Source organism: Colletotrichum chrysophilum, assembly GCF_026319265.1.
Source record: "Colletotrichum chrysophilum strain AFK26 chromosome Unknown scaffold_55, whole genome shotgun sequence".
NCBI classification, from domain to species: domain Eukaryota; kingdom Fungi; phylum Ascomycota; class Sordariomycetes; order Glomerellales; family Glomerellaceae; genus Colletotrichum; species Colletotrichum chrysophilum.
In genome coordinates this window covers 265,998-291,130 of record NW_026517342.1, presented here as the reverse complement: position 1 = coordinate 291,130, position 25,133 = coordinate 265,998, and the positions used below count along the sequence as shown (strand labels likewise).

Genomic DNA, 25,133 nt, shown 5'->3' with positions numbered 1-25,133 from the left:
CCGAGATCCGGCTCCGCCGGATCCACTATTCTGCCGTAGCACACCGCCTAGCCCCGGTCTGCATCACTGCTGCTAGGCGCCTATCCCTGTAAAGTCCTTTCCTCCTTCTTCAGCTTAGAATAGTCAATCGACGGCACCTCTTCGCTGAACAAGCCTAGGGGCCAGCCCCTTACACACTGGCTGTTTTCAAATTGTGAAAGCGCGGCCACCGTCTTATTTGAGTCTTAATGGATGTATTGAGTGTTAGTGATCAGGTAGGGCTTGTACAGGAGCCAGCGCAATTTCATAGGAGGAGACAAGGCTTTCCAGCGGGGAGTCGAAGCGTATCAGTAGAAGGAATTTCATGGCCTTGTTTCCCCACACTAGGTTTCCTTCTAGTTTGGCTCATTAGCGAATCTCTCTCGTTGTGTAGCTTGTCTTCACGTGCGAAATGTGAGCACATCGCTATCCCCGAGATTATCAACGTATTCCTTGACTACAATAGAAAAGGACTTATGACTCTCCAAATCTCTGTTAAAGCCCTTTGGCACCACCAGCATTGGACCTTGAAGATATGGCATGATTCACTTTGTTTTTATAAGTTATCAAAATAGCCAAAATTACTCTGTTCTCGATGCTGGGTGTTGGCACAATCCATATTTGATTACATATTCTTCAGACCAAATAATGCATGCATTTGACTAATAAAGGTTAACCTAATGTAGGGTTCCGTTGTAGTTTCCTCTTCTAGTTTCTGTTCCATGTAGAGTACATGAACAGTATCAACCTGTTTGTAATCGACGCTACTGTGAAATTATATTGCTAAAGGAAAGCCAAAGACATGCTGACCTTATTCGCCAAAAGTAACTGCTTGTTCTCAAGTCCTGCATCGATCCGCTACAGTTGCCCTGAAGAGTGAAATGACTGCCGTGACAAACAGCTTCAAGATGATGAGGAAGTTCTGCATTTCTTGAGACTCCTACTGATGACAATTCGTGGAAGAAAGTACTGAAAAGTTTTAGGCTGAGATATATCGGTACTACGTCGGCCGCTAGGCTGACATGGTGGCAGTCATACTCATGTCCTCATCTTCGCCTCACCTTTTTTTCAAGACAGAAAAGCCCAGCTAACTTCGAAGCAGGAATGAAGTTACACTTTTTAATGGAAAGCACGTGCTGATGCAAGTTCTACTCATTCTTTTTTTATTAACCGCCAACAATCGCGTGAATGACTCTTTGAATGCAAGAAACATCATGAGCGCGTTGAAAGCCCCAACTTCGTTGAGTCATGGCCACCGCAACTACAAAACCCCGACGGAGATTAGAAATTTCAAAACCAACACATGTTGGCGCCATATGTCGCACACGCCCTTTGCGCCCTTGACGTATGCTTAAAAGCCGTGACACCCTGATGGATCCGCAAACTATTAAGTAATTTTTCCTCATTAGAGACTGAATGGTTCCATTTTTACACATCCGAACATGGGGCTCTTCCGGGGCTCCACGCTCGGCCGATCTCGGGCACATCGGTCGAAATTTTGCACAATGAAGTATTTCTACGCCAGGTGACCGGTTTGCTGGGCCTATGGTGATATGGTGCTGGAGGACTAGCAGTTTCTGAGTGATCTTCTTGTCTGGTGAAAAGGGTAGTCTTCCTGGTCACGACCTAGTGCGACGTTGTGAATCGAGTCAGGGTTGACAATGTCGATAACTACGGTTGAGGTTTTCAACGCTCCAGCATCGCCTCTGGCGGAACTTTCGGCCTCATCATCAATTATATCGAGACCCAACCAGCCTGTGTTTCCCGCAGAAGATGCCCAGCATGAAGACATTTCCAAGGGCAAGACGGTGGTTGTCATCTCATCGGTGACTTGTATCACCGGAATTAGCTCCCTCTTGGCTGGCGTGGTTACCGTCTGCATCCCTGCAATGGCAAAGGATGTGAATCTTGAAGGCAACCTGCTGCTTTGGTATGAGCCTTAGCGATATCTTGCCGGTGAACCATTGCTAACACCCCGTGAAGGCCTGCCTCGGTGTACGCCCTGACCTGTGGTTGCACTCTGCTCCTGTCAGGCGCCATGGCCGATCTCTTCGGAGCTCGGCAACTCTATCTCTTGGGATGCTTCCTCCAATCGGCCTTCACCCTGGCCTGCGGCCTGGCCAAGACGGGAATCCAGCTGATCATGTTCCGGGCCTTCGCCGGCATCGCGATCTCCATGTGTCTGCCATCCGCCGTCAGTATCATCACACACGCATTCCCCTCAGGCAAGCGACGCAACATCGCGTTCGCCTCCATGGGCGGCGGCCAGCCCATCGGGTTCTCCGTCGGTCTCAGTGTCGGCGGTGTCTTCACAGACACCATCGGCTGGAGATGGGGCTTCCACATCGCGGCCATCATCAACACTGTCATCTTCCTCATCGCCCTCAAGTGGCTGCCAAGTATCGGCAAGCGCGAACCGGTGACGTGGAACCGCTTCCTGACCGAGGTGGATTGGATCGGGGCGTTCCTGGCGAGCGGCTTCCTGGCGATGGTATCCTATGTTCTTGCGTAAGTCCAGCCCTGCGACGATCGGCAAAACCCAAAGATGAGACGAGGAGACAAACTAACCCGCCCCTCCAGCGTCATGACCGAGAGCCTGAGTGACATCAAGAAGCCGGCCAACATTGCTCTCTTGATCGTCTCGGGTGTCTTGATCGGCAGCTTCATCGGATGGGTCGAGCGGCAAGAGCGCCTCGGCCGCCCAGCCATCATCCCGAACTCTCTTTGGAAGAACCGCAGCTTCACCAGCATCTGCGTCAGCGTCTTCATGGTCTGGGGCGCCTTCAACGCGACAGAGCAGCTGAGTTCCTTCTACCTGCAGTATGTGCAGCGGCTCTCGGCGATCGACACCTCGGTCCGCTTCCTCCCGGCCCCGGTGGGCGGCGTGCTCGCCAACGTCGTCGCCGGGCTCGTGGTGCACCGCGTCCGGGCCGACCTCGCGATCCTCATCGCCGTGGCCCTCGCGGCGCTGTCCCCGATCCTGATGGCCGTTGCGGACCCGGCGTGGAACTACTGGTACTGCATCTTCTGGGCCATGTTCATGAACGCCATCGGCGCGGACACGCTCTTCACTATCTCGAACCTGCTGATCACCTCGCTGTTCCCGTCGAGGACGCAGGGTGTTGCGGGCGGTGTGTACAACACCATCGCCCAGATCGGCAAAAGCGTGGGGTTGGCGTCGTCGGGCGCGATTGCGAGTGCCGTGACGGCCAAGTCAGGTGTGGCGGATAAGGAGAGCCCAACGGCGCTGCTGGAGGGCTATCGGGCATCGTTCTGGTACTGCTTCGCGCTCTACGGCGCAACCCTGCTTGTGACCATTTGGGGACTCAGAAAGATCGGCAAAGTGGGTGTCAAGAAGGAATGAGAGGGTTGCGGACGGGAACCCGGAGTAATGGGTCGAAGGACACCTCTATTCTCTCTCAACATCGCCCAATTCAGGGGATTGCGGCCGAAATGGCCAAATTTTCAGTGACGCAGTGCAAACTCTACTCTACTCGGTGTGCGGAGTTGATGCTTGCCAAGACGACGGTGTGAATGCTTACCAAAATTCTGAGAGCAAAACACGTCAACGGGCTGTTCTGGAATCACGTCCTAAGAAAGCTTGGGAGTCGGGCCGGGGCCAACCCAGCAGATCTTTCTCAGAGTCCGGCGTGTCGGTGCGGGGAGGATCCGCGTGCTGCTGGCGGCGAAAGCGGTCGAAGGTGGACGGACTGACTCAGCGGCCTAAGTTTCCACCAGCCGGTCGCATGCCTTCGAGAGCCCGAAAGTGTGGAAAGGGACACTGACGGGATGGGGCTGGAGATAAGGGGGGGGGGAATAGATCTAGAATTATGAACCGTCTCATGAACTGCACGTGGAAACACACAGTGATACTGAAGAATTGTTTCCGCTAGCTAGCTGTTAGTCTCGTAAATATGGATCTGGCCGTTCAACATTATGCGTCGTGCTAGAGCTGCGGATTGGCGTCATTGTGAGAGATCGGACTCTCGATAGTGATCCCGGAGCCCGACATGTTGAACTCCGACTTTACTGACTAAAGCCAGCCTGCGAAAAGGGGGGAAAGAGAGGAGCCCTTTCAGTGGGAAATTGTATTCGTACATGGTGATCTGGCTTGTTTACATATCGCAACCCCTATCTCCCCCAAAGTCCGACGGATCCACTGCAAAAAAAACCAGTCAAATCCGCAGTCGGGGAGATTCAATTGTTGGTAAGCCTCATAACATCGGTGCGTATTTGACAGCCGCAGCAACAGCAGCAGCCCTGCCGAGAACGCGAATCTCCCGAAAGAGGGTCCGCCAGCGGAAAGTGGAAATCACTGCAACTCAAGATTTACGAGCAGTGCAGGGCAGAGAGATATACGGACTTACGGACCAAAGAGAGAAAAGGGGAACAATCCACTGAACCAGTCATTTTTACGAGTGCCGTGGGCTAGTGCCCAATGGGGGGGGCACCATGATGCAATCGGAACATGGTTAACACAGTTCAGGACACCTCGGCCGAATTCCAGCAGATCGCACCGCCGCAACAGGCCTAGCCAACGACCCTGACTCGTCTCTGGGGCCGCGGCGCGGCTCCTGCGTGGCTTACGGTAAGCACCTCTCGGGGCCTTGGAGCTCCCCGACGACGGGTTGCGGACTCGAGCTGTGCCTTCAACACCCCGCCCGGACCGTAATCCATGGTGCTGGGAACGCGGGAGCGGCCAGCCTACAGACCGTGCCACAGGAGAAGACGGGACCACCCACGCATACAGATGCACACACACATCAGACGGGCTGACATATCCAGCCCTTCCCGCAAATGGAACAGTTTCGGGGTGGTGAGAAGGGTCGTCGGGCGGGAACTACAGGGGCATGACCTCATTGCCACTTCACCGGGGCCGGCGGTCGGGCGGGTGCTCTGCGAACTCCGCACACACACAACACAGCTTGAGTCGATTGTTGACTCGGCCGCGTACCAGCAACAAACTTCAGCGCTGGGGGAAAGATGGGCTGGGCTTGGCGGGCTTGCGGCGCCTTGTTCGGTGGCCCCGGTGTTGGTTCATGTCCGCAAACGCACACTTCTCTCGTGTCTGCCTTTTTTGATATAATAACACAGTCATCCCATTCATGCTATCGTCCTTGTTGCTTCCCCAGATCTCATCAACAACTATCGAGTGTAACCGTCTGTGAACGTTTCAACTTACACGATACATCGACATCAAACACACAGATCACCAATCACACTGTTCAAAGATTAAATACTACTTAATAATATCAAGCTCACTTGAGCTTAGCCATTGGCAACACACCCCCAACCATGGCACAACAACGAACCGACACACGAGACTCAACAGGCTCCTCTATCACAATGAACGGCAGAGCCTCATCAGAACAATGGGAGGCCGGCTTCGCCCCCATCAACACCGGCAAGAACAATGGCGACTCATCAGACGACAACGCCACCCTGTCCAGCCCTATGAGAGATACCCACCGCGACACCATGATGATTGAGGAGGAGGACAGGAGAGAGCTTCAGAGAATCGCAACCACCTTGTCACGGCGCCAGAGCGGCGTCAGCTTCGGCGAGCCGCAACTCTCCAACATCGCAACCAACGATCCCTCCCTCGACCCCACTAGCAAGTCCTTCGACCTCTCAAAATGGCTGCAGAGAATCATGCAGCAGATGTCCAACGAGGGCATCAGCATCAAGAAGGCCGGTGTCGCCTACAAGGATCTCAACGTCTCCGGAACAGGCGCTGCCCTGCAGCTCCAGCAGACCGTTGGCTCCTTTCTCGCGGCGCCCCTGAGGATCGGCGAGCACTTGAGCTTCGGCAAGAAGGAGCCCAAGAGGATCCTCCACAACTTCGATGGTCTCCTCAACAGCGGCGAGCTTCTGATTGTTCTGGGCCGTCCCGGATCCGGATGCAGTACCCTTCTCAAGACCATGACTGGTGAGCTTCACGGCCTGAGCTTGGGACACGACTCTGTCATCCACTACAACGGTATCCCTCAGAAGAGGATGGTGAAGGAGTTCAAGGGCGAGACTGTCTACAACCAAGAGGTTCGTAACTTCATCGGCCATCTCATTTGTGACATCTAGCTAACACATCTTTCACAGGTTGACAAGCACTTCCCTCATCTCACGGTCGGCCAAACCCTCGAGTTCGCCGCCGCCGTCCGCACACCCTCCAAGAGACTCCAGGGTATGACCCGCGATGAGATGTCCAAGAAGGCCGCCCAGATCGTCATGGCCGTCTGCGGTCTTAGCCACACCTACAACACCAAGGTCGGCAACGACTTCGTCCGCGGCGTCTCTGGCGGCGAGCGCAAGCGTGTCAGTATCGCCGAGATGATGCTCGCCGGATCCCCTATGTGCGCGTGGGACAACAGCACCCGCGGCCTGGACTCCGCGACTGCCCTGAAGTTCGTCCAGGCTCTGCGCCTCGCGTCCGACTTCACCGGCAGCGCCAACGCCGTCGCCATCTACCAGGCCTCCCAGGCCATCTACGACCTCTTCGACAAGGCCGTCGTCCTCTACGAGGGTCGCCAGATCTACTTCGGCCCTGCCAGCGCCGCCAAAGCGTACTTCGAGCGCATGGGATGGGAGTGCCCTCAGCGCCAGACCACCGGTGACTTCCTCACTTCCGTCACCAACCCCCAGGAGCGCCGTGCCCGCCCGGGCATGGAGAATCAGGTCCCTCGCACGCCGGAGGACTTTGAGATGTACTGGCGTCAGTCCCCCGAGTACGCCGCCCTCCGCCAGGAGATTGAGCTGCACCAGGAGGCCTACCCTATGGACTCCAACAGCCAGGCTCTCACCGAGATGCGGCAGATGAAGAACGAGAGGCAGGCGAAGCACGTCCGCCCCAAGTCCCCCTACACCATCTCCATGGCGATGCAGGTTGGCCTGACCACCAAGCGCGCCTACCAAAGAATATGGAACGACATGTCGGCAACAGCAACGTCAGCAGTCATCAATCTCATGATGGCTCTCATCATCGGCTCGGTCTTCTACGGTACACCTGACTCTACTTCCGGTTTCTACGCCAAGGGCTCTGTTCTCTTCCAGGCTATCCTCATGAACGCTCTCACTGCCATCTCCGAGATCAACAGTCTCTACGATCAACGTCCAATCGTCGAAAAGCACGCCTCCTACGCCTTCTATCATCCTGCCGCTGAAGCCATTGCTGGAATCACCGCAGACATCCCGATCAAGTTCATCACGGCAACAACCTTCAACCTCGTGCTCTACTTCCTCGCCGGACTGCGACGCGAGCCTGGCCAGTTCTTCCTGTACTTCCTGATCACCTACATCTCCACCTTCGTCATGAGCGCCGTCTTCAGAACAATGGCCGCCATTACCAAGACCGTGTCGCAGGCTATGATGCTTGCTGGTGTCCTGGTCCTAGCTCTTGTCATCTACACTGGCTTCGTCGTTCGCGTTCCCCAGATGGTCGACTGGTTTGGCTGGATTCGATGGATCAACCCCATCTTCTACGCCTTCGAGATCCTCATCGCCAACGAGTTCCACGGTCGCGAGTTCACCTGCTCGGAAATCATCCCCTCGTACACCCCGCTCAACGGCGACTCCTGGATCTGCTCTGCTGTCGGCGCCATCGCTGGCCAGCGCACTGTTAGTGGCGACGCGTTCATCAACACCAACTACCAGTACTACTACTCCCACGTCTGGAGGAACTTCGGCATCCTGCTCGCTTTCCTGTTCTTCTTCATGATCATCTACTTCGTCGCCACTGAGCTCAACTCCGCCACCACCAGCTCCGCCGAGGTCCTCGTCTTCCAGCGCGGCCACGTTCCCGCCTACCTCCAGGACGGCGTGAACCGCAGTGTTTCCAACGAGGAGATGGCCGTCCCGGTCAAGAGCAAGAACAGCGAGCCCGATGCCAACGTCAGCTCCATCCCGCCCCAGAAGGACATCTTCACCTGGAGGGACGTTGTCTACGACATCGAGATCAAGGGAGAGCCCCGTCGGTTGCTTGATCACGTCGACGGCTGGGTCAAGCCCGGAACTCTCACCGCTCTCATGGGTGTCAGTGGTGCCGGCAAGACTACTCTTCTCGATGTCCTCGCTCAGCGCACTACTATGGGTGTCATCACTGGTGACATGTTCGTCAACGGCAAGCCTCTCGACGCCAGCTTCCAGCGCAAGACTGGCTACGTTCAGCAGCAGGGTAAGCAGCATCTTCCTCACTCTCACTCACGCATGATTGCTAACATCTCCCAGACCTCCACTTGGCTACCGCAACCGTTCGCGAGAGTCTGCGCTTCAGCGCCATGCTCCGCCAGCCCAAGACCGTCAGCAAGGAGGAGAAGTACGCCTTCGTCGAGGAGGTCATCGACATGCTCAACATGCGCGACTTCGCCGACGCCGTCGTCGGTGTCCCCGGTGAAGGCCTCAACGTCGAGCAGCGCAAGCTCCTCACCATCGGCGTCGAACTCGCAGCCAAGCCCAAGCTTCTTCTGTTCCTCGATGAGCCTACCAGTGGTCTCGACTCCCAGAGCTCCTGGGCTATCTGCGCCTTCCTCCGCAAGCTTGCCGACGCCGGCCAAGCCGTCCTCTGCACCGTCCACCAGCCTAGCGCTATCCTCTTCCAGCAATTCGACCGTCTCCTCTTCCTTGCCCGTGGTGGCAAGACTGTGTACTTTGGCGATATCGGCGACAACTCGCGCACTCTTCTGAACTACTTCGAGTCTCATGGTGCTCGCAAGTGTGACGATGATGAGAACCCTGCCGAGTACATGCTTGAGATTGTCAACAACGGCACCAACTCGCGCGGAGAGGATTGGCACAGCGTCTGGAAGTCCAGCGAAGAGCGCACTGGTGTCTCTGCCGAGCTCGAGCGCATCCACCTCGAGAAGGCCAACGAGCAGGTCGCCGGCACCGAGGAGGCCGGCGCCCATTCCGAGTTCGCCATGCCCTTCACCACCCAGCTCACCGAGGTCACCGTCCGCGTGTTCCAGCAATACTGGCGCATGCCCAACTACGTCTTCGCCAAGTTCGTCCTCGGCATCGCCGCCGGCCTCTTCGTCGGCTTCTCCTTCTACAAGGCCAACGGCACCATGGCCGGCATGCAGAACGTCGTCTTCGCCGTCTTCATGATTATCACCATCTTCTCCACCATCGTCCAGCAGATCCAGCCTCACTTCGTCACTCAGCGCTCCCTCTACGAGGTCCGCGAGCGCCCTAGCAAGGCCTACTCCTGGAAGGCCTTCATGTTCGCCAACATCATCGTCGAGATCCCCTACCAGATCGTCACCGGCATCCTCATCTTCGCCTGCTTCTACTACCCGGTCATCGGTATCCAGAGCTCCGTCCGCCAGGTCACCGTCCTGCTCTTCGCCATCCAGCTCCTCGTCTACGCCTCCTCCTTCGCGCACATGACCATCGCCGCCTTCCCCGATGCCCTCACCGCTTCCGGCGTCGTCACCCTCCTCGTCCTCATGAGCCTGACCTTCTGCGGTGTCCTGCAGTCCCCGACCGCCCTGCCCGGCTTCTGGATCTTCATGTACCGCGTCTCCCCCTTCACCTACTGGGTCGCCGGTATCGTCTCCACCCAGCTGCATGGCCGCCCCGTCACCTGCTCCGCGGACGAGACCTCCGTCTTCAACCCGCCCGCCAACCAGACCTGCGGCGAGTACCTCGCCGACTACCTCAAGATGGCGCCCGGCCAGCTGCAGAACCCCGACGCCACCGAGTCGTGCCGGTACTGCTCGCTCAGCAACGCCGACCAGTACCTCTCCGGCAGCAACATCTTCTACGACGAGCGCTGGCGCAACTTTGGCATCATGTGGGCCTTCATTTTCTTCAACATCTTCGTCGCTGTTGTGTCGTACTACCTTGTCCGCGTCAAGAAGTGGAACTCTGGCTCGTCCAAGACGAAGAAGGAGTCCAAGGGAAAGGGTCCCGCCACTCAATGAGTGCGACCCTGGAATGAATACAGATCAATGAGGACATAGGTTGTCCAGATATAAACTCTAATAGTCTTTTACAAATTCATGTAGCGAGCGTTGCTTTTTAAGGAGGTATCCCATCATTAGTGTAGAATAAACAAGACTTTCAATCATACGCTTTCTTCATTCGTGTGTCCTACATTTATGCTATATAATGGTAACTCTTTCATTGCGCCAATTTGGAAAGAATCCTGGCGAAAGGAAGCTCGGCAATGATTCCTTGCCCAACTTGAGAACCACCAGCCCAACTCTTTCAAACACACTCGGTTGACAGACCGACCTCCCGAGAACCAGCACGTAAGCATACTTGTCTTCGCGCCCAAAGTATCCTGTGGTCAAAAGAAAGCACCAGACAGGATATTCAACCGCTTCTTGTCGATAGTGCGCACTGGAAAGTGTGCCTCGGACAGCAGTGTTGACAGCCTCGCCATTCAGCTCGACATCGGCAGTCCCTAGAAACGAGTCTGCGAAGAACTCCCCAGCAGGCCATTCAGTCAAAAAATAGTGTCGGCCCTCCTGCGACGGCGGTGGATTGTGGAGATATTTTGCCGTGGCCTTGATCAGAAGACCATCTAGAATGACGTATCCGCTTTCCACGGACCCGAAGGGATTGATCTCAGAGGCCGGAGTGCATTCTATTTCGACAACTTGGCACGGCTCCGTGTGTCTCAATGATTCAACGAAGGAGGATTTCCACCAGGAAACGGTACCGTCGATGGAAGCCCAACTCCATGACGGCGCACCAAGGCATCCCCTCGACTCTTCTAACCGAGATCTGTTCCAGCTTAGATCATGAACTAGTTCTTTTCTCCACAATCCTGCGAGGAAGTCGTCCACCCGCTCTTGGAAGACTCGGGAGATCGCTGACAAAGCGACCAGCTTGTCCGCTTGGAAGGTAAGCTTACGCCCTGAATAGGGTGTGACGACCGATTTCCTCCATTGACGATGGAAATAATGGGCATCTTGCGTCGACATTTCGTCTCCTTTGGCATGTATTCCCACCGAATCCCTAAACCTCCAGCTGTTGTCCCCTTTTATACCCACCTGGGATTTCCTGAGGTCGAATTCGTCGCATTCGCAGTCTTCAAGTGAGCGACAAGCCCACTGGAGCTCGAACTCGCCGAATGAAACGAAGCGCTTAGCAAGAGCCCTCTCTTGGAAAGCCCATCCGCGCTCTGACAATGGACCATCAAAGTTTGCGGAGAACAGCGCCTTCCTGTGGTTCAACACCGGTCGATAGTGGATTTTGCTGAATTTGCGCGGGCTCGCTGAGCAGGGGACCGTCACGCTGCACCCGGAGTAATGGCGGCGGCCCAGGAAGCCCTTTGTACCGTCAGACGCAGACGATGCGCCCAGAACCAGATAGGCGAAGCCGTAGACGTCAGCCATCCTGGCGGCTTCGTACTCCCAATCCAGAACGTCGTCTTGCACGATGCAGAGAGAGTCGATCCAGATGTATCGCATGCCAAGATATCGTGTCACGGCGACGGCATCTTTGAAGGTTTGCGGCATGCTGCTGAGGTCCATCCCGTCTTGATGCAGCCCAATGTTCATCTTCAAGGTTCTGAGTGGCTGAGATGGCCCCCAGCAGTGGCTCAATGCGATGTATCTTTCGTCCTTTTGCGACAGGTTTGCCGTGATGACAAGCTTTGGGGGGTTGGCGGTGACATCGAGGACCCTAGTCGGCAGAGGGTGATCTGAAGGTGAGCAATCGGCGTGTGAAGCCTGGCAATTTTCCATCCAATATTTCAAAAGAAGGAGGCATTCTTCTGAGCCAGCAGTGTCCGACATGTCACGGTCATAAGGGATACCCTCCCATGGAAACCGAGAATCTAGTTCAAGGATAAGTACAACGTGCATTTATGCCGAGTTCACTTGCAGCAAAACCGTCATGCAGAATTGCAACGTACCGGGAAAGTTGTAAAAGAAGATTGTCTCCCGTTCAGCTGGAGGCGTGTTCATGTCTGGCGTATTGGGGCCCAGGAGGAACTGTTTGCGACCGTCGCGAGCTTTGCGACTGTACACAGCAATTTTGCCTTTGTCAAGGTCTGCAAACTCTATCGCGTGCTTTGTCTTGAGCTCATCGTGCAGAGCGACGATGAGATGACAGAAGTTGCAGTATAGGGAAGCATCGGTCCAGGTCCTTAGGCCGTGCTCACGACTTAGGTTCGAGGTACTTTCTGGCTTGAAGCCGCAGGTATCACACCCATTGGTCCTGCGGCCATAGAATGGATTCACATGGCGTCTGATGTGGTCAGGGATCTGGAAGGATGCATGTGGATTCGGCCGAGAAGACGCCATGTCGCGGTTTGTGAACGGAGCTACCGGTGGAGGAAATGGTTCCCGACTGCCGGATCACCTCTTTTCTTCTGGGTCAGCTGACCATGTTTTGCAGAATGATGTAATCCGTGGGGCTTTTTGTATCGACTGGGGGGTTGTGGCAGCCGAGTAAATGGTTCGACTTGTTGGTGCCCTGTGATTGAGCACCAACAGGACTGGGGCTTGCTAAGCTGGGGTTCTCATCGCCGAATTTCGTGAACATCAGACTATTCACTGTATACAACATCACAAGATCATATTAATATATTTGTTCGGAGTGCGATTCAAGGTCGTCAATGCCAAGCTGGGCAGACACTGTACACCAACAAAGTTAATGATGGGTTAAAATCTCAGGCTTGGTTCATGGTTTACGATGTTAGTTGAGACAGACCTCACTTGTCAGGTAACACTTATCTCACCTGCCCTGCGAGTGCTTGGTTTGCCTGATCACTTACCGCTACTCAGTCTCGCAATATCACGGTGGCATCAGAGACGAAATATTCGAACCTTCAAATCACCAGATATCACCAGCAAATTCACAGCACCACGTGAGAGGTAGCGCACGGCGCAGTCTCATTTTAGAGGTCTTCGACGCTGGACTGTCTCAAATTACATCTTTTGAACTCCGCCATCGCCATCCCGGCATAAATCGTCCCGCACGAAGCTATTCCGTAGGTTCCCACAGAGCTGTTCACGTCTATACGGCCTCGCATCTATTTGCCGCCCTTCTTGGCCTGTAATTGCATTAGTCTCAGATTCTGTTGCCTCAGGGCATGTGTAGAGACTTACGGCTTGCTTGTTCTTCTCATTCTGCTTGCGGCCGTCCTTGAACTCGCCACCAAGCTTGTTGAGGGTGGCGTTGTCCTTCTTAGGGTTGCCGGTCAGGCCCTTGGCTTGCTTAGACTCCTTTGCTTGGGCACCTTGAACCTAATAAGTTCCAATATTAGTACCGAGATCGCATGGTTTGCATTTCCGAGATATCTCACCTTCTTCAGGCCATCGTTCAGTTGCTTGTTCTTGGGGTCGGCGTTCTTCTGGTTCTGGGCACGTTGCTTCTGTCCAGCCTTGATGTCTTTTTGGAGGTTGGCCTTCTCCTTAGGGAAGTTCTTGGTTCCCTCGGCCTTCTGCACCTTCTTGACGTCCTTGGACTCATTCTTCTGGATGTTGATGTTCTTGTCGATGCCCTTGACCTCCTTGGCAGTTGACTTGGAGCTACCCTTGTTGCCGCCGCCACCCTTCTTGCCACCGTTATTGGCCCGCGCCTCAAGTGCCTCGAGAGCTTCTCCGTCTGCCTGTGCCGGTACTGGCAGGGCAGCGACGAAGGAGAAGAAGAGGAAGATGGAGAGGATGAGCTGAGTGAAACGCATTGTGAAAGGTTTTTTAAGAAGGACCGAATGGTATTAATAATAGACCAATAGGATTAGTTGATGAGGGACCAGCCGATGGATGCAAGACGTGAAGGACGTGAAAGTCTGATGTGGATAATAATCAAGGCCGAGAAGAAAGGCGATTTCCGGTTCATATATATAGAGAATCCGTTGACTGTCCCGAGATCACCATTTGCGAGTCATCATCTCTAATGGAGGAGCACATGTGCCGTTGTCCGAGGGACATCGAGCCATCTGGCCATCACCCACTGCAGGATGGCTCCGAGTCCTTCAGCCGCGATGCTTTCGAGATCGTTTCGCTCTTCCGTGATTGAAGCTCCCGGAGTGTCGCAACCCACACGGAGATTGCGCCCGCTCTCTCGTCCGAAGTCAGAAAGTATTGACAAGCGACAAGCTTTTGGGTGGAGTCGAGACGAAGAAAGTTTAGCCGCACATGTGTTTTGGGCTGAACCTAGATGCCAAGGCCGGTTTCCCTTTCTAAGCTTTCGGGACATTATTCCACTTTAGATGCCAAGATACGTGGCTCCCTCGCTCGGCCGCGATTGCGCTGTTTGACGCGAACCTGTCCGTTCATAGGGTGCAGCAAGGCAGGAGGAAACAAACTTGGCTGGATTCAAGATGGAAGCCACACTAGGTCCAAGTTGGTAATAGCTCTCTGCGAAGCGGGAAGTAAACTGAAGATGTCACGCTTCATCCCAATGACCTAGTAGACAGCAATCTGAAATCCTGCCGCCTCGCACAAACCGAGGTTTACATCCCATCAAGTAATCACGATGATCTGCGGCATGTTGTGAGAGTCAGAATCTGCTCATAGAGAAGGAGGTCACGGGGGCAGAATCACTTCATTCCGGTTACCGAGGCCGTGGCGCCACAAAGTCGCCGGTCGACTGGGACGAACTCTGCAGATCAGGGCGATCATATCAGGGCAAAAGATGCCTCTTGCATGGTCCGTCAGACCGCATTCGTAACATGAGGCCTACGTCGGGCTTCTCCAAACGAATAACAGGGCACCCTCCACATGGGCCCCCGAAAACGAGGCTCCACATCCGTACCAGGACAAAGTGAGTAGCGGATGCTCATCCGGTGTCTGGCAGACTGTAAACACGCTACTCGCGGCTCCCGCCGCCCTGCGAGGCGTGCGGCCGGCCTCCACCTTTTCTCCGCGTTGCCGCCTTCCCCGCGGCAAGGTGGAGTGCAAAAGAAAGTTTAAGCTATCGGGACTTGACATAATTCTCGCGACATAAACTCCTGACTAGTGCCGAAAGCCCTAAGCTTCTTTTTCATCGTTGTTTTAGCCATGTTGGAGGATTAAGCTTATCGCCCGCTAACTTCTTATGACGCTGCCATGCAGGAAGGAGTAATTATGCAAGGGGATTAGAGCCCGACTTTGAGTCCTTGGTGTCTTTGACCGGGGTGTCTCCTGGGTGATCTACCGATCCTCGTCTGAAGATTGTGCTCACGACAATGTTACCACATGATCTCCGTCCGTCCAAACAACACCGCCAAGAAAGGTCCGTCGCCAAGAGCTGCCAATGATGTGCCGTTCACTGCACCGTCGATCCCTCTCCGAGCGCTCGGCTCCGTTGACGAGTCAAACACTTTCCTTCGCATTATTCTCTCATCACAACCCATGACTAAAAAGCCCTTACTCGTCAATCCGATCTGGCCTATTCATTGCGCGTCAACCAGCACAGAAGCAGGTCTAGCCGTAAGTAAGGCGTACCGTCTCATCACTTGCCCCCCGTTTCAAGCGCGCGCGCGTTCAAGGTTGAGGGCCTCCCCGGCGCTAGTCGGAGCTTATTAACGAGCGTTGAGTCTCAGGATAACGGGACTGCAACTTCCCGCGCCTGTCTCATGCGCAACATTCTCAAGGCGCTCAAAGCGACGATGCGGGCAGAATTATAATTTGAGGCTTGCTGCATAGTGCGTGCAGGCGGCAGATCACCATCCCCTTTTCGGCGTGACGCGTGGTCGGAAATACGGCAAGCTGAATCCCACTTGCGCCGGGTCATCCCAACTATATGCCGGCGGCATTTAGATAAGTTCCGGATATGGCCTTAAGGGTGTGTAGAGCTTCTAAATGCTAATTTGAGGCACCTTACGCCTCGTCGACACGGTCAACCTCACGAATGTTTTGGTTTAGACTCTTCCCATCGTCCGCCTTCGCCTGTTGGCTGTGAACCTGACGATCACCTTCATATCCACTAAGTGGCAGAGTTAGCTAGTTGCACCGAGATGCACACAGTCTTCGGAGGAAGCAGATGAGAACATACAATAGTGTATCCATCTGGTCAATAGTGACACCCTTGGTCTCAGGAAGAAAGAAGAATGCCCAAATCGTGGCCGTTAGCATCCAGCAGGCAAAGAAGAACCACACGCCATAGTCGAGACTGCTGAAGATGTACGGCAACGCTTTCGTGATGATGAACTGAATGAGCCACTGCGTGAAGGCCGCGAAGGTTCCCGTAAGATTTCGAAGAGCGCCGGGGAAGATCTCAGCCGAAACGATCCAACTAAGAGGAGTTAGTATTGCAGTCACGCAATTGCATCTAGTCGCGACTTACGGAATACCGTTAAGACCAAAAGACCAACTAGGGGAGCCTGTGTTAGCTTAATTTTAATTGTTTATGCAATTTAAGGGCTGAAGTTAGGACTTAGAGACGAAATAAACTCACAAGACGGAATAAATCATAATACCCGCAGTAGCAGCTTGGCCACCAGATTTAGTGGACGACGAGAGTTCACCACCTGCAGCAATAATTGGGGCCGGGTTTCCGACCTGAAGCTGTTAGAGGCTAAAACAGGATTTCGTGATATTCCAGAAGAAGCTTACCTTTACATAAGCACCGACAAACCACAAGCAAAGTGAACACGCTAGTGAAGATATGATCGTTGGTCGACGGCGACCCCAAATGTCGATGAGAGCTCCATAGAAGATGATGGAGGCGACGGCCTTGACCAAACCATAGATTCCGGTGTACAAAGCTACGTCGGAGATACCAATAGAGCCGAAGAGTGTTGGAGAGTAGTAGTTGATAGCTGACAGTTTGTTAGAGACTGTCGATTTCGGCATGAAACGCGACGGATGTAGAGAATATCTGTGGCGAGGAATGCTTCAAACTTACCTGCGGCACCAGACATGTTCTGCAAAGTGAAGGCAACAAACACAAGCAGAAGGCGGTTCCACATGCCCTTTCGCGACAGCTCAGACAGAGAGCCGCGGATGTATGCCCAGAACCCGTTGCCATAAGCCTTCGCGACGGCCGCTTCCTCAGCAAGTCTCGCGCGGATCATTTCCACCTCTTCTTGCATGTACTGATGGTCTTCCGGAAGATGTCGGAGCGCCATGAGGACCTTTGCTCCCTCTTCCTCCCGTCCCTTTCTGTAAAGCCACAGCGGCGACTCGTGCAGGAAGAAGCCTCCGATGAGCAAGCCACCTGCAGGGATGAGCTGGACGGCCATGGGCAGGCGCCAGGACGCGGAGCTGTTCGGATTCATGTTTTGGTTGATACCGTAGTTGATCCAGAAACCAATGAGAGACCCGGTCTGGTATGTGACTTCAAACAGGCCGGTGAGGATACCACGAATTGAGGGAATGGATAGTTCGGCGATATAGGACGGCACAGTCGCGGTGATAACGCCGCAGCCCCAGCCGGTCAAAGCTCGGCCGGCGTACATTGATGCTAAATCATTCGTGGCAGCGACCATGGGAATCGCGCCCGCGAGGAAGACTAGATTGCTGATGATGAGGGCCCATTTACGGCCGACATATTCGGTGACTTTGACAGTTAGCCTGGCTTCATCGTTACGAGATAGCTACGGCTTCATACTAAAGAAACACATAAGTGCGCCGCCGAGCGCGCCAGCCTGGAAGGCCGAAGTGATGTTTGACGATATCTCTTTCGACGTAGCCGAAGTGATGCCGAAGTCTCGCACGAAACTTGCTCGCGCGATCGTTGTTCCGATGAACGCCGAGTCGTATCCAAACCTAGGCAGAAAGCATTAGTTAGGGGCCATTATCTTCCGTCTTCTCTGCTGCGGGTAACCTGAACCAAAAAGCTTAGGAACATACAGCAGGGATCCTGTCGCAATAATCGCAGACTCGATGTAGAGGCGCCAATTGTACACCTCCTTCGGCGTGGGCCGATCCTCGACCGCGCGAAAGCTGCCCATCCTGCGTTACTATTGGTGAGCCCTAAGAGGCTGGCTGGGTTGGTTGAAACGTTGCGACAAGCTTCAAAGCTGTATGCGAGTCTGTTTTAAGCTTTCGAGACCTTGACCAGCTGCATACAATCACGCGCGCATTGCAGGAAAGAAACAAAAAAGTGAGCAAAAGCAGGAGAAGGTTCCGAGGAAGACGAGGTTCATCCTCGATTTCCGCTACTTATCCCCGCAGACGATCACCCTTCCCCCCGTCCCACACTCGGTCCATGGGTGCGGGGGAAATCTGGGGAATGGCGCGCCTGCCTCGCGAGTCTGGCACTCTGGTTTTGGAGATGGCAGGGGTTTGTGTGGCCGCGCACGTCGCCCTCATTAACCCGACACCGACGAATTTCCAAGGCAGAGTTGCACCAATGGGGCCGACCTGACCCGAGAGGCAGGGAAGCTGGTGAGGAAACGGCGTGGCAATTGGAGAAGGGCCTGGCGATGGTGGGGTTGTTGGAGCTGAGTGCCGTCAGGATTGGACAGTTCGATCCCGTTCCTGGCTCGGTGGCTGGGGTCATGAGCGAGAAAATCTCGGTCGAGCGGTGAGGAGTTCAAGGTAAAGCGTTCACCCAGAATTAAGGCACGCTCAAACATTCTTGGGACGGTTGAACATGATCAGCTCAGTTTTTATATGATTGTTCCCAACTAGTTTGAAATAACTTGTTTCTTCTAACACATGTCAAGACCTCAGGTAATGACAATATCTACACCTATCACGACATGAAAGTATCAAAATTGTATGAATATCTTCACTTCATTGAAAGAGAGAAAACACAGATTGCTTGCCATGTTGTCTGATTTGAGGATGGTTTGTCAACAACCCTGCTCACCTTGAAACGCATCCCCGGTGTCCAGGTCTCCACCCCCACTTGCCTTAATACCGTCGCGGAGAAGTTCCGAACCTAATGCCAACGATTGTTCACGATGCAGGTACAGCAAGAGCACGTGGTAGTGTTGTTGGTTTTGTTTAGTCGCCGGCACGTCCTTTAATCCATCAAGGACGTTCACGCGGAGCTGATTACAATATACCCCCTGAAAGAGTGTAAGCGTGGTACTTTGCCCTAGTAAGTGTATATAACTGGTTAAGGTCTGACAGCGAATAGAGAATCTATACTAAGTAACTCAATAGAGAGCGTCGATTCTAGCGGAGCACTTTACTAGTATAGAGGGTAACAAACATTTAGGGGTCGTATTGTACGTACGAAAAGGAAACGGAACATCGTATATGTAAACAAAATCAACTCCCCCGAAGTAAAACACGCGCATCGCCAAGTCTAGTGATGTTCATTCCTCGCAGTCCACTGAACAGAATTCTTACTACGTAGTAGTGAAAATCCGAGGCTCTGGTTAAAAGCATACTGTCGCCGGAAGCGAAAGAGTCGAGTTTCATCAAGTGACAGCCAAAGCACCTAATCTTCCAGATGATGCCAAACTGCCTGAACTCCTATTCCTCCTTTCTTCTACCAACATGGACAGCTGGCACACAGAGCAGCGCAGCTCCCAAGCAGATACTCAACCCGCTAAAGAGCTGACCGCGACTATAATCATTCGTCGCAGTATCGACAAGAACACCCGCAATCGGTGCCCCAATCAACGCCGCAAACGCAACAAAACACCACATCATCCCCGTCCTAGCTCCGACAACGTTGGCATACGGCGCGAGTCTCGGTACAATAGCATTCGGCAAGGCCACAGCGATCCCGGACATGAACCCGACTGAGACGCCCCAGATGGTTATGCCCGTCACATCGCGGATGCCAATCCACCCCAGGATGAGCGCCCCGAGACTCAGACACCCGACTATCAGGACCCATACAGGCCCGATGGTGCGGACTTGCGCGATCCACGCGGGCAGGATGCGTCCGGCTAGCGAGCCGGCGTTCATGTATGCTAACAGGTAGAAGGCGAAGTCGGCGCTTGTGCCGAGGGAGAGCTGGGCGTAGGGGGCGACGATGAAGGGCGGGATCCAGTAGCCGAGCTCGACGAAGAAGAGGCCGAGGCAGAAAAAGAGGTAAGGTGTGTCTTTCAGGGCCGAGGAGTCTAGCAGCTCGCCCCCGCGCCTGCGGGGAGGATTTTGGATGGGATCTGGGCGGAGGAGGATTAGGGCGAAGAGCGAGGTGACAAGGACCAAGACTCCGAAAATGCGATTGACCCAGGGAAATCCCATGCGCGGCTCGAGATTCCGGAAGAGAATGGGGAAGAGGACCCCGCCCACGGCTGATCCGGTTGCTGCGATGCCAGTGGCGATGGGGCGCTTGGTGGTGCAGGCGTTAGAAACGATTGAGACGCCAGGTACGTAAAGTAGCCCACTTCCTAAGATTGCGTTAGCTCCATGAATAACAGGTATCAAGAATTATTGCCACTTGCCGACGCCAATGCAAACACCTTGAGAGAGAACAATGTGAAAATACTCCGCTGCCAAGCTGAGCATGAAGAAGCCAAACACGACAAGGAAGCCACCGACGGCGAGCAGACTTCTGATATATCCGCTATCGTACAGAGGACCTGCCAGAATACCGGTGAAGCCCAGTAGAAAGACTTGGGTAGTGCCGATCCATGATATCGCCGAAGGCGAGGTTGAGGCGAGTTTCTCGGTCTGATAGTACGCCTGGTAGGCCCCGTAGGTTGACGCGATGCCGTAGGTGTTCATGAAAATGAGCCAAGAGCCCCCGACTTTGAGCCAGGCTTTGCCTCCATTTGGGCAGTTGGGAAATTGGGAGACAGTGTTTGAAGCTGGTTCTTGTGTTGCGTCGGGGACTCCCTCGGTGAGGGTCCTTAGCATGATAGTTTCGGGTTCTGCGGAAGTCATGGCACACTCAATCTTCCGTGATCGTCTTGAGGGTATATCCGAGACGTCACGATAGACGTCGAACGACTCTTGGAAGTCGGACTTGCCCAAGGGATGGCGGGACGTCCCATGCTAGCCACGTGTCGCCGCAGGTGATAAGAGATCCGCTGGCACGAGCAAGCGGGGTAAGGCAGCATTCCTCCGTCATGATCTTCAGCTTGCATAGCCGAGTGCCATTGAGTGCAACTTATAGGGATGAGGCTCTCAATTCTCATCTAAGTCTGTAAAGGTAAGATCGCCCACCTCGTGGACTCCGTAAACTGCGGTCCGATGTCCATGTAGGGTGGTTTTCAGGAGTGGTTGCTAATTTGTTATGTACATCTCCCAGTGATTTGCTTCTACTTGTGATAGTGAACAATAGTTCTGAAATGACAAAGATGACATTCTGCTTCGGAAGGCATCTGGCTATGGCGGACAGGTCCATTTGGAAGGTACGACTTTACCAGTCGTGCTAGTTACTCGAAAATTGCGTTCACGCAAGCTGCTTATCCAAGGTCAAGTGAAAAATGAGCTGTTTGGCTCAGTCCACAATTCTACGAGGATGGAACACGCTCTTGGACTGCAAATATACGGAAACGCACCGGAACTTGGAATGACGATCCGGCGAAGCTTGCGGATTGTCGAGCGGAAGACTGGGCGCTCGGCCCCGGTGATGCGGGCCGCGCAAAATTGCGGGTATCGGCCCCGCTCCACCGATCGAAAACCGGGATTCCGCTTCCAACTCGCGGAAATGACCGATAGCTCGTAGTTTATAGCTTTTGGGTTTGCACACACTGCGGGCGAAGAACCCTTTGCACTTACTGAGAGTTCTGCCGTTGACGAGACCAGAGAAGAAAGAAAAATCAGAAGATTGCGGAGATGCGTTCTTCCGTCGGCAAACCCGGGGGGTTTCGCCCACTCTCCCTGTCCCGCGCGTGATTCCTCATCATTGTCGACTGCCGACAGACCGACTCCAGAACCATCCGATCGGCTTCGCATTAGCGACAAAACCTGCTGAGGCTGGCCGGCGGGACTGATGAGTAAATATAGCGAGAATTTGACAGCTCGCGATGGGCCATCAGCTCACTAGCATTCGTTCTGGAAGCATTCTTGCGTGCGCTCATGACCAACAAAACCTGACTCTGCATCCCACTATTCCCCCACACTGCCTCCGCAAACTCATTTTAATGCCTCCGCAGAACTCTATTGCCCCAGTGGAAGTCGTCCGAACGACAGCGCGAGCTTGGGCCAGAAACCACCCGATTGACTGGTACGAACGACGCAAACAAGACGCAGTAAAGAACAGGGTGCTGGCACATGTACCAAGGTCGGAATGGCATGGCGCGTGACAGCCCCCAAAATTCGCACCAGATCCAACGAGATCCATCTGGCGGCGGGGCTGGTCTGGCGATTCTTCGGCCGTTTAACCTTGCGTCCCCCCATGTGTGGTAACAGCGAGCAAAGCACCGCTGGAAATTGCAAATCCCCACGAAGTCATGCGCCCATGTTGGAGTTGGCGGTTTGGCTACGCGCCTTTTTGGTTGCCGGTCTGCTTCTTCTTGCATCGCAGCAGTGGCTGGCCAGTCAGACGACGAGCCCTGGCTGGACAGAGACTTCCGGGGAACGAAAGACGTGCAGCTATGCTTCGTGCTAGGTTGGCTTATCATGCATGCGAGAGCGCGATATGAGGCCAAGAAACAAACGCCCAGGCCAGCCCGTTTGTTTTTTTTCTTCTCCCCCAGTCCATCCGCACGAGGAGTTTCAGCGAACTATGTCCCGACCGACCCCCGCGACTCCGCATCTCCCGCAATTTCTCCCTCCTTCAACACCACCAACAGTGCCACTACCCACCGCCGCCGGGGTAGCGCGTCTCCAGTCCGGCTTGGCCGCCCCGCGATTCCCATCCCCATACCAGCGACTTCCCGACCGCGTGGTGCAGTTCCTTTCGGCCCGCAACTTCAGTCCAAGGAACGACCTTTCCCTTGGCTCGTGTGCCCATAGTAGGCAATCTTCGACTAGCCATCGTCAATTCGTCATGACCAGCTTCGCCGAGCCGCAGTAGCCCGGGATCATGACTCCGTATCCTTGCGTCTAACGGCGGAGACTCAATCTTGGCTCCGGCCCTGGCTGACGTCGTATCGACGGCCTGCCTGACAGCCTCTTCCCCGGGTGGAATGGGAATTGGATGGGGTCGGATCGTCTGATGCGCGCCGCCTGGTTCGTTGGTATATAAGATGAACCGCTCACGGTTCACCGTCCAGAAAGTCTGGGACGTCAAGCGGCGGATTTACCAGTCTCTACAGCACAGCATGGCAATTCTCAAGGGTAGCGCCGTCTTCACGGCCATCGCGTCTCTCGGGGCCATTGCGGTCCCCGCGGCGGCGACTGTGCCGACGACCATCACGCCCGAGTACCTCGCGACGGCGGGCAACAACACCCTCTTCACGCGCTGGAGGCCGCGCTCGCACTTCCTCGGGCCTCACAGCTGGATGAACGACCCCTGCGGCGCCGTCTACGACCCGGCCACCGAGACGTACCACCTGCACTACCAGTTCCATCCCAACCACGTCAACTGGGGCAACGTCTCCTGGGGCCACGCCGTGTCCAAGGACCTCTTCCACTGGACTGACGTCCGCGACTGGTCCAACGACTCGTCTGTTTCCCTCGCCGCCGGCAAATACCCCTCCGGCCCCCTCTCCCAGTTCACCGGCACCACGCAGGTGGTCAACACCGAGGGCCAGAACGACGGAACCCTCCTGACGTTCGGCACCGGCATCCACGCCCTGCCCACGAACTGGAAGCAGCCGTACATCACCGGCACCGAGGTCCAGGCCATGTTCACCTCTGACGACCACGGCGAGACCTGGCAGGAGGTCGGCACCGTCATCTACGGGCCCCCCGAGGGCTGGAACGTCACCGGCTTCAGAGACCCCAGCTTCTTCCCCTCCACCGACCTCGATGCCCTGCTCCAGGTCGCCGAGCCCCACTACTACATGGTCCTCGGCTCCGGCCTCAAGACCGGCGACGTCCCCGCCACGCTCCCCGGCGCCGCCCGCCCCGGCTTCATCGGCCCCCGCATCCCCCTCTACTCTGCGCCCGCCTCCAACCTGACCGAGTGGACCTTCCTCGGCGCCCTCTGGGAGCCCGCCGCCAACTCCTCCCTCGGCGCCCCCGACGTCACCGGCTCGTACGGCTACAACTTCGAGGTCAGCTCCTTCTTCGACCTCGCCATCGGCAACTCCTCCGACAAGGCCTGGTTCGTCTCCATGGGCGCCGAGGGCGGCAACACCACCTCCCACTGGAAGGAGCAGTGGGCCCTTTGGAACCGCGGCGACGTCGCCCGCCGCGACAACGGCTCCGTCGAGTTCACGCCCACCTCCGGCGGCGCCCTCGACTGGGGCATCTCCTACGCCCAGGCCACCTGGAAGGACACCCGCTCCGCCAACGGCCGCCGCGTCATGTGGGGTTGGGCCAACGAGGACATCGCCTCCGACTACGCCTTCAACACCTCCAAACAGCTCGGCTACCAGGGCGCGATGAACCTGCCCGTCGAGCTCTTCGTCAAGGAGACCGCCGGCGTCCTCAACTGCGGCGAGCAGCAGGACGGCTCCCACTGCATCGAGAGCTGCAACGGCTACACCGCGCAGACCCTCGGCCTGCGCCCGCTGCCCGACGTCATCGCCCTCCTCCGCGAGGGCGCCGCCGAGCAGGACATCGAGGTCGGCGAGCTCACCGACGCCTCCAAGTCCGTCGTCGCCGACCTCGGCTCCTCGTACGAGCTGACCGCCACCCTCTCCGGCGCGGACCTCCTCTCCGGGCCCGCGGGTATCGTCGTCGCGCAGAGCCCCGACGACGCCGAGCGCACCACCATCCTCTTCGACCCCGCCGCCTCCGAGATCCACGTGCTGCGCGACCGCAGCTCGCTCCTCCCCAACTTCAACAACGCCACCTTCGTCGGGCACTTCCAGCCGTACGAGATCCACGCGAAGGGCAGCAACACCACCGCCACCGAGGACCTGACCTTCCATGTTATTCTCGACAACTCGCTGCTCGAGATCTGGGTCAACGAGCGTTTTGCGCTGACGGCGCGCATTTACCCCTCGCGCAACGACAGCACCGGCCTCAGCTTCTTCGCCGGTGATGCCGCGCAGCCCAGCGGTGCTAAGGCCAGCTGGACGGACGTCAAGGTCTGGAAGGGCCTGGCGGAGGCGTGGCCTGAGAGGCCGGAGGACACCAGCGTGCCGTTGGTGTGGGACACCGCGGAGCAGACGAACAACTACACGTGGTGGGCGGGATACTAATGATGCATCCTGGGAAGGGCCAGGCATGATTTAATGCATGATTTAGACGCAAAAGTAATCTTTATAACTTAAATACAAGTATTTGAAGTAATATTTCGAACCTTCCTTTATGATGATCTAGTGGTGC

General features: G+C 55.3%; 7 protein-coding genes across 7 annotated transcripts; 3 read left to right on the top strand and 4 right to left on the bottom strand.

Moving 5' to 3' along the window:
• Positions 1 to 2,056: 2,056 nt before the first annotated feature.
• COL26b_007082 (uncharacterized protein) lies at positions 2,057 to 3,382 on the top strand (the record flags this gene model as incomplete). Its single annotated transcript, XM_053179887.1, has 2 exons — positions 2,057 to 2,526; positions 2,599 to 3,382. The coding sequence occupies 2 exons, from the start codon at positions 2,057 to 2,059 to the stop codon at positions 3,380 to 3,382; spliced, it is 1,254 nt and encodes a 417-aa protein (XP_053036235.1).
• A 1,931-nt stretch (positions 3,383 to 5,313) lies between these two features.
• COL26b_007081 (uncharacterized protein) lies at positions 5,314 to 9,932 on the top strand (the record flags this gene model as incomplete). Its single annotated transcript, XM_053179886.1, has 3 exons — positions 5,314 to 6,057; positions 6,115 to 8,185; positions 8,239 to 9,932. 3 exons carry the CDS (start codon positions 5,314 to 5,316, stop codon positions 9,930 to 9,932), a joined length of 4,509 nt encoding a protein of 1,502 aa, XP_053036234.1.
• An 830-nt stretch (positions 9,933 to 10,762) lies between these two features.
• Positions 10,763 to 11,492, bottom strand: COL26b_007080 (uncharacterized protein; the record flags this gene model as incomplete). Its single annotated transcript, XM_053179885.1, has 2 exons — positions 10,763 to 10,783; positions 11,010 to 11,492. The coding sequence occupies 2 exons, from the start codon at positions 11,490 to 11,492 to the stop codon at positions 10,763 to 10,765; spliced, it is 504 nt and encodes a 167-aa protein (XP_053036233.1).
• A 1,505-nt stretch (positions 11,493 to 12,997) lies between these two features.
• Positions 12,998 to 13,651, bottom strand: COL26b_007079 (uncharacterized protein; the record flags this gene model as incomplete). The annotated part of the gene is made up of 3 exons (XM_053179884.1): positions 12,998 to 13,018; positions 13,074 to 13,211; positions 13,271 to 13,651. 3 exons carry the CDS (start codon positions 13,649 to 13,651, stop codon positions 12,998 to 13,000), a joined length of 540 nt encoding a protein of 179 aa, XP_053036232.1.
• A 2,119-nt stretch (positions 13,652 to 15,770) lies between these two features.
• COL26b_007078 (uncharacterized protein) lies at positions 15,771 to 17,350 on the bottom strand (the record flags this gene model as incomplete). The annotated part of the gene is made up of 5 exons (XM_053179883.1): positions 15,771 to 15,876; positions 15,946 to 16,185; positions 16,348 to 16,451; positions 16,506 to 16,711; positions 16,798 to 17,350. The coding sequence occupies 5 exons, from the start codon at positions 17,348 to 17,350 to the stop codon at positions 15,771 to 15,773; spliced, it is 1,209 nt and encodes a 402-aa protein (XP_053036231.1).
• Positions 17,351 to 19,322: 1,972 nt separating this feature from the next.
• On the bottom strand, positions 19,323 to 20,660 carry COL26b_007077 (uncharacterized protein; the record flags this gene model as incomplete). Its single annotated transcript, XM_053179882.1, has 2 exons — positions 19,323 to 20,191; positions 20,264 to 20,660. 2 exons carry the CDS (start codon positions 20,658 to 20,660, stop codon positions 19,323 to 19,325), a joined length of 1,266 nt encoding a protein of 421 aa, XP_053036230.1.
• Positions 20,661 to 22,939: 2,279 nt separating this feature from the next.
• On the top strand, positions 22,940 to 25,006 carry COL26b_007076 (uncharacterized protein; the record flags this gene model as incomplete). The annotated part of the gene is made up of 2 exons (XM_053179881.1): positions 22,940 to 22,969; positions 23,009 to 25,006. 2 exons carry the CDS (start codon positions 22,940 to 22,942, stop codon positions 25,004 to 25,006), a joined length of 2,028 nt encoding a protein of 675 aa, XP_053036229.1.
• Positions 25,007 to 25,133: the final 127 nt, after the last annotated feature.